Below are 14422 nucleotides of genomic sequence, written 5' to 3'. Positions count from 1 at the left end.
AAATGTTCCCACGCTCCAGTTATTAAAACAAACAAACAAACCCAAACCCATTGCCGTCAAGTCAATTCTGACTCATAGGAACCCTATAGGACAGCGTAGAATTGGCCCCAGAGGGTTTCCAAGGAGCACCTGAAGGATTTGAACAGCCAACCTTTTGGTTAGCAGCTGTAGCTCTTAACCACTATGTCACCAGGGTTTTCTTTCCAGTTATAGACAGTCATTAAATACAGAAAAATGGGGAAAAAAATTTACCAAATAATAAATTACTTGGGCACAGTACAGTTTTGTTTAGCTTGATACCTATGATATCTAACCAAATGTACTTTATGAAAAATATTGACTCAAACCACAGAATACTAAGAGCTGAAAAATATCTTACAGATGAACCAGTCAAGTCTCATTTTATAAGAGGCTTCCATGAAAGCCTGTAATCCTAAAACTCCACAAGCACCACATTTTTTAGCCTGATGCAATCAAACAGAAATATGACATTAAACAGCTTTCACATCAGTATTCACTTATGGCTCATGAAAATCTTACCACATGAATAGATCTAAATACACACTTTTAAACTTTAAAAAGAATAATCTTAGATCTCAACTCTAATTTATATATATATACACACATACATACATATATATATACATACAAACACACATTAAGATGTTGCAGGAGAAAAAAGATATAGGGGAAAATAAAAAGGCTCCTCTGCCCACTCAGTCCATCTAGTAGTTCTCCTCTTCATTTTTACTGACTTCATCCTGTTTATTTCCTTCAAAGTAATTAACTCAATGTACTTATAGTGTTTATTTGATTACTCGTTCTTTGTCTTTCTCCTCTATTAAAAGATAAGCTACACACTGGCAGGGACCTTGTCTGCCCTGTTCACTATTATAGCCCCAGAGCCACAGTAAGCATTCAAATACTGAATGAATGAATGAATGGGAAAAAGGGACAAAGAGATCTTAATTTAATCTGAGTTCTAACATTAACTTGTTCATGTTGCCTTGTTCAGAATTCATTTTACTTCCATAACGCTGTTTCCTACTCTAAAAAATGAGATATTGAATTAAAGGATTCTTACAGCTCTAATGATCTTATGATTTTATATTCAGAATTTTGCTTAATATAGTAGAATCACACTATATACTCCTTAATTTGTCAAATAGTCATGAAATATTTCTAAAGCCAAAATTTCCTAAAGCAGTTCAGTAATTTTACATATATAACATATACCTTCAATATCTGAAACTACTAGCATCTGAGGTTGAGAGAGACCTTCTTGAAGACTGTAGAAATGGATTGTACTGTCAAATGTTATGAATCCGATTTTTGTTCTAGTGTTACCAGGAAGCCTAAAAAAAATTAAGAGTATTTTGTCAAATTTTCCCATACATATGTAAATAAAATATCTACTAAGAGCTACAAGCAAATATCTAATTTAGCATTATGGAAGTTGACCTAACATAGACAGAAACAATAAGCCCAGTGTCTAACTACCCTGAAAACACACCTTACTCAAAGTGGAAACACTACACATAAGCCAAACAATCAACAAAAATCAGCAATAACCCAGCAAACCAAAACCAATTACACTAACATAAACCTGCAAACGCTGGTAGTGTAGTGGTTAAGTGCTACAGCTGCTAACCAAAACACTGGCAGTTCGAATCTACGAGGCGCTCCTTGGAAACTCTATGGGGTAGTTCTACTCTGTCCTATAGGGTCACTATGAGTCGGAATCAACTCGACAGCAATGGGTTTGGTTTTTTTTTTTGTAATATAAAGCTATATATAGTTATTTGGAACCATGGTGGCATAGCAGTTAAAGAGCTGCTAACCAAAAGATTGAAAGTTTGAATCCACCAGCCACTCCTTGGAAACCCTCCAGGGCAGTTCTACTCTGTCCTATAGGGTCACTAGGAGTCAAAATCAACCCAATAGCATCGGTTTTTAAAAATATAATTATTTAAATTATATTTTCTATACAAATATTATATTAATAATTATTAAAATATTAAAATAAAAATACTGATAAATACGTATAAAATTTTGCAGATGATCTTAACTTATTTTATGAAAAATGCTTAAAAATTACTATATGCCAACTTTAAAATGTAATATAAATTCAGGTAGTGCATCTCTTTGAAAATTTTGCCCAAATCTCTTCTTAAATTGTTTAACACATTTATTAAGATCAAAAGCAGCAAAGCATCTGTTTTAAACAACTTAAATATGTGAATCTACAGTTTCATAACAGGAAAGACAAAATTGGTTTTCATCCTTGTTCCTCATCCTGGAGTGAGTGAGTGGACTCTCTTATCAATAGACAATTACCTACACACAATCTACAACATTAAAAATGCACATACTGGTAAGAAAAATAATGCCCTTTTCACCAGAGTCAGGGAGTTACTCCCTTTCTGATGAGATCTGGTCCTTCACATGCTTCCGTACCATACAACAGCACTATATTTCATTACACTGAAAGGTCACACTAGCTCTTATGAATTACACTAAGTATCTAAGCACCATTTAAAATACAGTTATTTTAAGAGACGTAAGAGATATGACAACCAAATGCAATGTGTACACATTGTTTGGATTGTGATTCCAACGAACTTACAGTAAAAAGACATTTTCATATAACAGGAATAAAAAATTAACTGGGTATTAGATCATCATAAAATTATTACTAATTTTATCTGGTATGATACTAGTATTGTAGTTAGGGCTTAAAAAAAAGACAACCCTAAAGTATTTACAAGTGAAATAACATACTGTCTGAGATCTGCTTTAAAATACTTAAGAGAGAAATAAAAGTGTGTGTGGAATATCAGATGAAGCAAGAGCAGCAGAATGGTGGAAACACCCAAGTTGGGGGACAAGCACAAGTGGAGGTTCCTTACGCTATTCTTTCCACTTACTATACGTTTGAAATTTTTTGCCATAATAAAGAGTTAAAATAAAGTAACATTTCTAATGGAAAGTGAGATCTAAGATAACAAGTGATTTACATGTAGTTAAAAAAAAATTACATGATTATTTTTGTATTTTAGAAACTATTTGTTCATTTTGTAAACAGTTAATTTCAGATTTAAGCTGAATTAAGACACTTACAAATCCAGATTGTCTAACAAACTCTGGCAAACTGAATTCAAATATCCAGTTTCAACTGCATTGTGAGACACATCAAATACGAAGAGGTACACGGGAGGTTGAGGTGGTCGTAACTGAAGAAACGAAAAGGATCTCGTTAAATACATTTAACAGATTAAATTTACACTTGTCTTTGCCATATAACTAAGATATTGTGTTCAAATACAGTAAAATAAGCATTACTTCAGATTGAGTGGACACTACAATAGGCAATAAAGGATAAAAAATATAGAAAGAACAGAATTTAAAAACAGGTAAAACTATACTGTTTACAGATGCAGTTAAGACAGACAAATGAGCACATGACTGCCATTAAGTCAGAAGAGTGTCTTCTCTAGGGCAGGAAGGCGAGGGACTGAGATGAGAAAAGCTTCTGGGAGTATTGGCAATATTCAATTTTTGACACAGGTGATACTAATACAGATGTTTATAATTATTTGGTAACCTGTACATTTATGTCTTGTGGACTTTTGATACATGACTATATTTCACAATTTAGGGAAATTATAGTTCTAAAACTGACAAATCAAGTTAGCTTCAGCTGGTAATTTAACCAACACATTTTGGGCAGATTCCATAAAAATGTAATACTCTGCATTTTAAACTTGTAAATTCAAAGATTTATTTTCAATTCCATAAAAAGCATCAAATATCCAAAATCAGAATTGGGCATGTAGTCTATTAGCTTTTATATGTATTTCTATGTATCATTACTTGCTGAATTCATAGAACCTGTCAAGAGGTAAGCCAGAAAAGAGCAAAAATCTTTTGCTATAGGCAAGTCTCCAAAACAAAGGGAAGGTCAATTCAAAAGAAAAAATACTTCTGCTTTTTGGATTTAATTCAACGAAGGAACAATTACACCATAGAAAGCTACTACTAACCACTAAAGTGCCACAAGATGTTTTCTGCATTGAAACTTCTCTGTAGTGAAAAGAGACTGACACCTTGTAAGTTTCACAGTCAAAAGGCCTCAATTGCCCAGATAGTGAAACATAATTCAACAAAAATAAGCCAAAATAAAACATTAAAAGTTGGTGTCACACTGACTGCTCTGACAGGGATCACAATAGAGGGTCCTGGGTGAAGCTGGTGAAAAATGCAGAACAAAATTCTAACTCAAAAAGAAAGACCAGACTTGCTGGCCTGACAGAGACTGGAGAAATCCTGAGGGTACGGCCCCTGGACACCCTTTCAGGTAAGTAATGAGGTCACTCCTGAGGTTCACCCTTCAGCCAAAGACTGAACAGGCCCACGGAATGAAACAAGACTAAAGGAGCACATCAGCCCTGGGGCAGGGACTGGAATGCAGGAGAGAACAGGTAAACTGGTAATAGGGAACCCAGGGTTGAGAAGTGAGTGTTGGCACGTCATGGGGTTGTTCACCAATGTCATAGAATAACATGTGATGTAACTGTTTGATGAGAAACTAGTTCTGTAAACCTCCATCTAAAGAACAATAAAAAAAAAAAAAGTTGGTTTTAGTGTCCAACCAAACACCTCATGGGATTTGGTTGTTTGGTTTGGAGGTTTAAGGTCATGCTTTCACAGGACATCCCTGTTAATTGGGCTAATAACATATTTACTGCTTCTGTTCTACCTCTTAGTTCACTGTGTAGTACCAGGGGTCTTAAAAGCTTACAAGCAGCCATCCAAGGCACAACAATTGGTCTCTATTCACCTGGAGCAACAGAGGAAGAAGGAGAGTCAGGATATGGAGGAGGACATGGAATGTGTGACTAATTGTTTCCATGAACATCTGCCTCCTTTGCCATGAGGCCCGAAGAACTGGATAGTGCCCAGCTACCATTACTGAACATTTTGATCAAAAATTCCATAGAATACTCCTGATCGAAAAGGGGAAAATGTAGAACAGAATTTCAAATTCTCATGGACTTTAGACTTTCTGGAGCCACGAAGGTTGGATGAATCCCTGAAACTCTTGTCCTAAGATAACCTTTAAAACTTAAACCAAAAACATCCCCTGATGTTATCTTAAAAATGAGTAATAGTTTAGCTTAACTAGTAAAAAAAGGCCTGCCTTGAGCATTATGCTCTTTTAAAAACTACCTATATGGGATCAAAATGATAAAAGAAACTTGAAAGATTAGATAGGAATCTTAAGGGGACAGTGAGTTTATGTGTTCAGAAAAGGAGGGTGAGAATGGTTGTAGAATGCAATCAATGTCACTGAATTCTACATGTAGAAACTTGAATTGGTGTATGTTTTGCTGTATATATTCTCAAAAACAAGAAAATAAACAAAATTTAGAAGAAAAAAAAACTAGGTCTTATTTTCATATTCTCCTTTCCTTGGAGGCAATTATGGCATTGTCAAAGAGTAACCAAACCAAAGGGTCTGGATTTTTACGCAAGCTCCACCATTTAATAAGTGATGCTTGGCAAATAAAATAGCATTAGCAGCATTTCCCTAGCTTACTTCAGAGCACTGTTTGTGAGCATCAAAACTATGAAGTGCACTGTAAAATCTAAAGTGCTAATTAAATGTCAGGCATAATTATTATTATTATTTTTAAACGGCAAGACCTCAGATACTCACACAAGTGTATGAAAGTATTTACAAGAGGATATACGCCACAGCATTATTTGTAACAGAAAAAATCAAAAGTGACTTAAAAGTAATTATGATCCTAATATTTTATACTGCAAATTTCTGGACAGTCACATAACACTTAAGTGGAACTTACACACACTTTTACTTTTCAAACCTACCCTTATACATGAATTAACCACTTTTATAATTTTTTTTTTTATAAAAACATACAATTTTGTTAAATGATATATTGTTCTGAATAAAACCCAGTATTATGCTTGGTGGAAACCCTGGTGGCGTAGTCATTAAATGCTACAGCTGCTAACCAAAAGGTCAGCAGTTCAAATCCACCAGGCACTCCCTGAAAACTCTATGGGGCAGCTCTACTCTGTCCTATAGGGTTGCTATGAGTCAGAATCGACTCGACAGCAATGGGATTCTTTTGGTATTATGCTTGGTAAAGTAGAAGGTCAGCAAAAGACAGGAAGACCCTCAACGAGATGGACTGATACAGTGGCTGCAACCACGGGCTCAAGCATAGCAATGGTTGTAAGGATGGTGCAGGACCAGGCAGTGTTATGTTCTGCTGTACACAGGGTTGCTATGAGTCAGAACCAACTAAAACACACCTAAAAACAATAAAAACATTTTGAAATGAGCATACTGTTTAAAAAAATGAAAGCTTACCATATATTCTGAAGGAGCCATAAACTCAATAGTAGCATTTTGTACTTCAGGTCTTCTGTGAGGTTCTCCATAAACTCTGGTCAAAGGGTTGTACAGAAATTCTTCAGGAACTATGTAAAGGTAACAACACATTATGATGAAACTGACAGGATTAAGTTTAATACACCTTGCATTTGGGTGTATTAAATCCCACTTGTAATTACAGGATTTATAAATAATTTAAATAATTCCATATAGACTATATATAAAGAAATAAATACATGATTTTTGAGTTTCAATGGATGTGGGACTAAATATGTCTTGCTTTTACAACTATATATAGTGGATCCCTGGTGGCGCAGTGGTTAAGAGACACAGCGCTAACCAAAAAGTCAGCAGTTCGAATCCACCAGCTGCTCTTTGGAAATCATATGGGGCGGTTCCACTCTGTCCTACAGGGTCGCTATAGGACGGTGACCTATAAGCAGTATACTCATTTTAATCAGTATACTCATTTACAACTATAATCACTGCAATTTCTCTTTTCCTATCTCCTGATAATCTTTTTGTCTTCATTTCTGCTAAAGTTGCTTTTCTAAAATAGCTTGAAAGGATGACCAAACTTATCAAATGCAAATTATTTTCTTAAATGCCAAGATTAAACTTTATCTTAAATTTCACAACTGTACAAGGATAAAAAAAAAAAAAAAGAGTTTTTTTTTTTTTTTAGTGACTTCTTATTTGACATATGAAATTCACAGGCTGGTTGGAGCTAGCAGACTCCCTGGGTGGCACGAATGGTTAACTGAAATGTTTGAGATTTGAACCCACCCAGGCGTGCCTCAGAAGAAAAGCCTGGCGATCTGCTTCTGAAAGTTCATAGCCTTAAAAACTCTATGGAACAGTTCTATTCTGCAACACATGGGGTCACCATGAGTCAGAATCAACTTGACAGCAACGAGTTTAGTGTTTTTTTGTTTTTGGTGGGGTGACTGGACCTAGAGTGCTATGGTAAAAATACTTCAGAGATTAACGTCATAGGGTTTAGTGAGTTTCATTAACTAATGAGACCTTTATGGAACATGAGTTGCCTACCTATTATAATACACTAGTGTTCAAAGAGTATTTTCTCAATTATCATTGCATTTATCTTCCTAGTAACTTGGGATGTTTAGAAATTCAATTCCCTATGTACCCTAATAGATTAGCTATAGTTCATTAAATGGTCTATATCTCTATATAAAAATGACTTCAATCCTTATTATAATTTCATTTTGTATACTGAAGCACATACACATTTTAAAGGTGTACTAAACATTATACATCCATCTGTAGAATTACTATAGTCCTTTTTCTATTCTGACTTTCTTAAAACACACACACACATATAAAGAATAAAACTAGTCTTTAAAAAATCTTATAGTCCTCTTTTTTCCAAAAGCTATTGAAATTCCTTCCAAACAGACCTAATCTTCAATGTACATATAATCATATCCTTTTTTCTCTAAACCTAAGGAAATCTTGTAGGTTAGGTGATACTCTTCAAACGTAAATTAAGTTGTGAAACAGTTACTGAAAGAGATATTTTCCTCCTCAATTACTGAGAAAACTACATTCAACTAACCTTCTAAGCATTGCCCACCTCCCTTCATACAGCAGTGAATGAATTAGGCAGCTATTCTGTGGACTTATTCTCTTTCACCCTAGAGAAAAGGTATGGGATATTTCTAAATAAAAATATTTCTTAAAATAATGGCTTAAATAATACCATGAAATATACCATTTATTATATACTCAACATAATAAATATAAAAAAGTGGTTTCAGGGTAGTATTTTAACTTTTTTTGTTTAAAACGCATAAAGCTACAAATGCATAGAAAAAATTTAACAGTAATTATCTCTGTGTGTCTGTCAGTTTGTCATCCTGTGGGGGCTTGCATGTTGCTGTGATGCTAGAAGCTATGCCACCAGTATTCAGATACCAGCAGGGTCACCCATGGAGGACAGGTTTTCAGCTGAGCTTCCAGGCTAAGACAGACTAGGAAGGATCCGGCACTCTACTTCTGGAAAGAATTAGCCAGTGAAAACCTTATGAACAGCAGCGGAACACTGTCTGATACATCGTGGGAAGATGAGCCCCCCAGGTTGGAAGTCCCTCAAAAGATGACAAGGGAAGAGCTACCTCCTCAAAGCAGAGTCGACCTTAACGACGGGGACAGGGTAAAGCTTTCGGGACCTTTCATTTGCTGATGTAGCACGACTCAAAATGAGAAGAAACAAATGCAAACATCCATTAATAATCAGAACCAGAATGTATGAAGTATGAATCTAGGAAAATTAGAAATCGCCAAAAATTAAATGGAATGCATAAACATCGAAATCCTAGGCATCAGCACGCTCAAATGGACTGGTATTGGCCATTTTCAATCAGACAATCATAGAGTCTAATATGCCAGGAATGACAACTTGAAGAGGAATGGTACTGCATTCATCATCAAAAAGAACATTTCAAGGTCTATCCTGGAGTACAATGCTGTCTGTGATAGGATAATACTCATACACCTACAAGGAAGGCCAGTTAATATGGCTATTATTGAAATTTATGCACCAACCACCAAGGCCTAAGACGAAGAAATTGAAGAGTTTTATCAGCTTTTGCAGTCTGAAATTGATTGAACATGCAATCAGGATGCATTGATAACTACTTGTGATAGAAATGCGAAAGTTGGAAACAAAGAAGGCTCGGTAGTTGGAAAATATGGCCTTGGTGACAGAAACAACGCTGGAGATCGAATGATAGAAAACTGCAAGATCAACAACTTCTTCACTGCAAATACATTTTCTCACCAACATAAATGGCAACTATACACATGGACCTCGCCGGATAGAACGAACAGGAATCAAATCGACTACATCTGTGGAAAGCGACAATAGAAATCTCAATATCATCAGTCAGAACAAGGCCAGGGGCCAACTGTGGAACACAACATCAATTACTCATATGCAAGTTCAAGATGAAACTGAAGAAAATCAGAGCAAGTCCATGAGAACCAAGATACAACCTTGAGTATATCCCACCTGAATTTAGAGACCATCTCAAGAATTGATTTGACGTGTTGAACACTAACGACCGAAGACCAGAGGAGTTGTGCAAGGACATCACACATGAAGAAAGCAAGAGGTCATTGGAAATACAGGAAAGAGAGAAAAGACCGGAATGGATGTCAGAAGAGACTCTGAAACTTACTCTTAAACATCGAGCAGCTAAAGCAAAAGGAATAAATGATGAAGTAAAAGAACTGAACAGAAGATTTCAAAGGGTGGCTTGATAAGACAAAGTAAAGTATTATAATGACATGTACAAAAACCCGCAGATAGAAAACCAAGAGGGAAGAACACAATCGGCATTTCTCAAGCTGAAAGAACTGAAGAAAAAATTCAAGCCTCGAGTTGCAATGGTGAAGGATTTTATGGGGAAAATATTAAACGATGCAGGAAGCATCAAAAGAAGATGGAAGGAATACACAGAGTTATTATACCAAAAAGAATTAGTCGATGTTCAACCATTTCAAGAGGTAGCATATGACCAGGAACTGATGGTACTGAAAGAAGAAGTTCAAGCTGCACTGAAGGCACTGGCAAAACACAAGACTTCAGGAATTGACGGAATACCAACTGAAATGTTTCAACAAATGGATGCAGCATTGGAAGTGCTCACCCGTCTACGCCAAGAAATATGGAAGACAGCTTCCTGGCCAACTGACTGGAAGAGACCCATATTTATGCCTATTCCCAAGAAAGGTGATCCAACCAATGTGAAAATTACAGAACAATATCATTAACATCACACGCTAGCAAAATTTTACTGAAGATCATTCAAAAGTGGTTGCAGCAGTATATCAACATGGAACTGCCAGAAATTCAGACCTGATTCAGAAGAGGACGTGGAGCCAAGGAAATCATTGCGATGTCAGATGGATCCTGGCTGAAAGCAGAGAATACCAGAAAGATGTTTACCTGTGTTTTATTGACTACAAAGGCATTCGACTGTGTGGATGACAACAAATTATGGATAACACTGTGAAGAATGGGACTTCCAGGACACTTAATTGTGCCCATGAGGAACCTGTACACAGATCAAGAGGCGGTTGTTCAGATAAAACAAGGGCATGCTGAGTGGATCAAAGCTGGGAAAGGTTTGCGTCAGGGTTGTATCTTTTCACCATACCTGTTTAATCTGTTTGCTGAGCAAGTAATTTAAGAAGCTGGACTATATGAAGAAGGGGGCACCAGGATTAGAGGAAGACTCATTAACAACCTGTGTCATGCAGATAACACAACCTTGCTTGCTGAAAGTGAAGAGGACTTGAAGCACTTACTGATGAAGATTAAAGACCACAGCCTTCAGTATGGATTACACATCAACATAAAGAAAACAAAAATCCTCACAACTGGACCAATAAGCCACATCATGATAAATGGAGAAAAGACTGAATTTGTCAAGCATTTCATTTGACTTGGATCCACAATCAACATCCATGGAAGCAGCAGTCAAGAAATCAAAAGACGCATTGCACTGGGCAAATCTATTGCAAAGGACCTCTTTAAAGTGTTGAAAAGCAAAGATGTTCACCTTGAAGACTAAGATGCACCTGACCCAAGCCATGGTATTTTCAATCGCATCATATGCACGTGAAAGCTGGACAATGAATAAGGAAGACCATAGAAGAACTGATGCCTTTGAGTTGTGGTGTTGGCGAAGAATATTGAACATACCATGGACTGCCAAAAGAAAGCACAAATCTGTCTTGGAAGAAGTACAACCAGAGTGCTCCTTATAAGCAAGAATGGTGAGGCTGCATCTTAAATACTTTGGACATGTTGTCAGAGGGGATCAGTCCCTGTAAAAGCACATCATGCTTAGTGAAGTACAGGGTCAGCAGAAAAGAGGAAGACCCTAAACGAGGTGGACTGACACAGTGGGTACAACAATGGACTCAAGCAGAACAACGATTGTAAGGATGGCACGGAACCGGGAAGTGCTTGGTTCTGTTGTGCACAGGGTTGCTATGAGTTGGAACCAACTCGACAGCACCTAACAACAACAACAACAACAATTATTTCTGAGTGGAAGGATTTCAGGTAAATAAGAGGTGCTTGGTTTTTTGTTTTACCTCACATCTGTAATATCTGATTTTCCTACAATGTAAGTAGAAGTTTTTTAATGTTTCAAAATACATACCATCATTGACTCGGTAACATAAATTACACTTCCATCTCTTTTGGTCAAGAAAGCTGACAAAAGGGTTGATGTACGTCCTGCATGAACGGCATCTCACAATTGTACTGGAGGTAACCACAGGCAATTGCTAAAAAAACAGAACTAATTTTTAAAGGCAGTGATCATCATGTTTAAAGGTCAAACACTCATCTATTCCTTTCAAATAACTGTTGAATATATAATTCTGGAGGAAAAAACCTAGAGTAAAAAGATGTGTTCAAACTGCCACACAAAAAATCATGTAGCTGAAATGGATTGATTTTAAACTCTATTGTTTTTCTTCAGGATTTCTCCTTAAATTTTGCCTTTGAACTAAACTTTGCAATCATGCTATTTAAAACCTATCTTGCATATTAAACATTCAAAAGTCTTAACAAAAATTAGTAAAAGAAATAATATCCTATCACAATAAGGAGGTCTGTTTTGGGAGTCACCCCACTCAGGCACTGATGTACTTAAGGCTACATAACCAGGAGCCAAGGTCTTAGAGCCTTAGTACAAAAGTGCAACAGCTTCCTTAATAACCCAATTCTACCCCAAGGACAGCAGAACTGGAGGATTGGGTAAAGTATTTTAATGGATAAATAACTTGTAACTTTTTAAAATAGTACATTTCTTTAGTTTCTTCCAGTTAACTGTTCAGTATCTCTTGGCTTTTTCAACAATATGCTTATTTTGCCCTATTTTGAAAGTATTTTTGGTAATAAAATTTTGGAACGAGATGCAAATAAAGAAATCAAGTTCCTAAAGATATATCAAAATAATTGTATACTGGATTCTGGCACTATTACAGAAAATTTCCTTGTCACCAAGATAATTTTCCATAAGACATTTACTTTTAAAAGTGAAACATACCACTAGGTCTTTGAAAGGATGAAGGAGCAGCCCCAAAGGAAGTTTGGCTTTATTCAGTAAGGCCTGAGTCTGAGGAATGCTAGTCAGGGTGCATCGAAATAACCTATGTCAAAATGAAAAACATCTGTCAGTTGCTGCTATGATTATTTTTGGACCAAAAAAAATTTTTAAGGTAAACATTTTAACACTGGATCAGATAACAAATGACAAATTTCAATAGACACTCTCAAATGTTATCCTATTAAAATATTTAAGTTTACATCCTATTCAGAAATAGAGTAACAGTTATACTTCTATATTAGTTAGCTAAAATACAGCCTCTTCATGGCTTGTGCATAAAACAGTCTAGATTATCAAATGACTTATTTTTCTTTATATACGACTAGATTATACTGGAATTACAAAGAGAATGACCCAAATTTGAAAATTCAAAGTTAAGCTTATTACTGAAAAGTTAAATTTTGCTGTATGTTCTAAAAAAACTATTTAAAGATAACAAAGTTCAACTTAACAAAAACACATTCAAACTCGAGTGAAATTTTCAGGGAGAAAAGAGTATTATACAAATATTTGTTATATAAGCAATTTAAAATGGGACCAAATAAAGGATTATATAGACTCAAATTCCTGTACTTTCCACTTTCTTTGAAGAAAGACTGTAGCCACCATAATGATAATGAATATCATAATCCCATTAGAGCTGATAAGAATAACAAGGGCAGCAATCAGTTCACAGATGAAACCCAGTTTCTCGACTTAGCACATTTCAAATCTCAATTAAGTAAGCAAGTAACAAAGTTTTGTTTTCTAGATGCAAAACTACTTTTGTAAATTAATATACTTGTGCAGGAAGCTAAAAAATAAATCTGAAAAACTTTTGATAAGAAATACTGTTTGAAGCCTTACTCTGGGTTACAGTTAAGTTTCTGGATGTCTTCATGCAAATTTGGAACCGGAGGCTGCAAAGGTGTTGAAGGGAGCATGTTTCTTTCTTGAAGAAGATTGATGACTCTTAGACCTTCTGGATGTAGACTTAATCCACTCATGTTTGCAGTTAAATGATTAGCACCTAAGGGAGTCTACAGATAAAAAATTTCTAAGTAAATAACCTTATAATGTCTCCAGTTGAAAACAAGCGTTTAGGGACTTAGTTATTTAATTTCTCTCTAAATAACAAAACTGTAATCTAGATTTCCTTGTCAATTTTTTGATTCTGAAGAAGGTAAAAGAATAAAGGGCTTATTAAATATTCATTATTATTCTAGTTGACTATAAAAATATTCAATACAACTTCCTAAAGCCTTCTTCATGTACATAGCAGTTAAAACCAAAAGGGGGAAGATACGGAAAAAAAAAAAAAAGTTTACCTGAGTAAAGGCCTGTGGCCCAGTTGGGTAATTCAAGGAAGAGGGTGGCATTCCAGTTGTACCAGTTGGTGGTGTGTTCTGATAGCCAGGTGGTAGGGAGGGATATGAATATCCAACACTTCGGCCCATTTTGGGATTCTTATTCATAAGCTGTGGTGTTGCTAGAAACAAGGTAACTTTTAAGTTCTATTTTATACTCCAGAATACTTCAAATCGACACATTAAAAACCAATTAAGCTCCCTCAGGGAACACAACAGAGAACCCCTGAAGGAGCAGGACAGCAGTGGGATGCAGACCCCGAATTCTCATAAAAAGACCAGACTTAATGGTCTGACTCAGACTAGAAGGACCCTGGTGGTCATGGACCCCAGACCTTCTGTTGGCCCAGGGCAGGAACCATTCCCAAAGCCAACTCTTCAGACAGGGATTGGACTGGACAATGGGTTGGAGAGAGATGCTGGTGAAGAGTGAGCTTCTTGGATCAGGTGGACACTTGAGACTAAGTTGACATCTCTTCCCTGGAGGGGAGATGAGAGGG

At 36.1% G+C, this 14422-nt stretch overlaps 1 protein-coding gene across 2 annotated transcripts in view; it reads right to left on the bottom strand.

Moving 5' to 3' along the window:
• The window catches only part of SEC24A (SEC24 homolog A, COPII coat complex component), a 103359-nt gene that overhangs the window by 40912 nt on the left and 48025 nt on the right, over window positions 1-14422 (bottom strand). For both annotated transcript variants that reach the window (XM_049873674.1, XM_049873673.1), the window contains exons 5-11: window positions 13884-14044; window positions 13423-13595; window positions 12517-12619; window positions 11623-11749; window positions 6401-6510; window positions 3121-3233; window positions 1237-1355 (exon numbers count right to left, since the gene is read on the bottom strand). In XM_049873674.1, the coding sequence (XP_049729631.1) occupies window positions 1237-1355; window positions 3121-3233; window positions 6401-6510; window positions 11623-11749; window positions 12517-12619; window positions 13423-13595; window positions 13884-14044 (906 nt within the window). The remainder of the gene's footprint in view (window positions 1-1236; window positions 1356-3120; window positions 3234-6400; window positions 6511-11622; window positions 11750-12516; window positions 12620-13422; window positions 13596-13883; window positions 14045-14422) is intronic.

The sequence above is a fragment of the Elephas maximus genome, chromosome 2 (genome assembly GCF_024166365.1).
Source record: "Elephas maximus indicus isolate mEleMax1 chromosome 2, mEleMax1 primary haplotype, whole genome shotgun sequence".
Taxonomy (NCBI): Eukaryota; Metazoa; Chordata; class Mammalia; order Proboscidea; family Elephantidae; genus Elephas; species Elephas maximus.
Note: the sequence above shows the minus strand (reverse complement) of the source record. Positions and strands in the feature narration are given on the sequence as shown.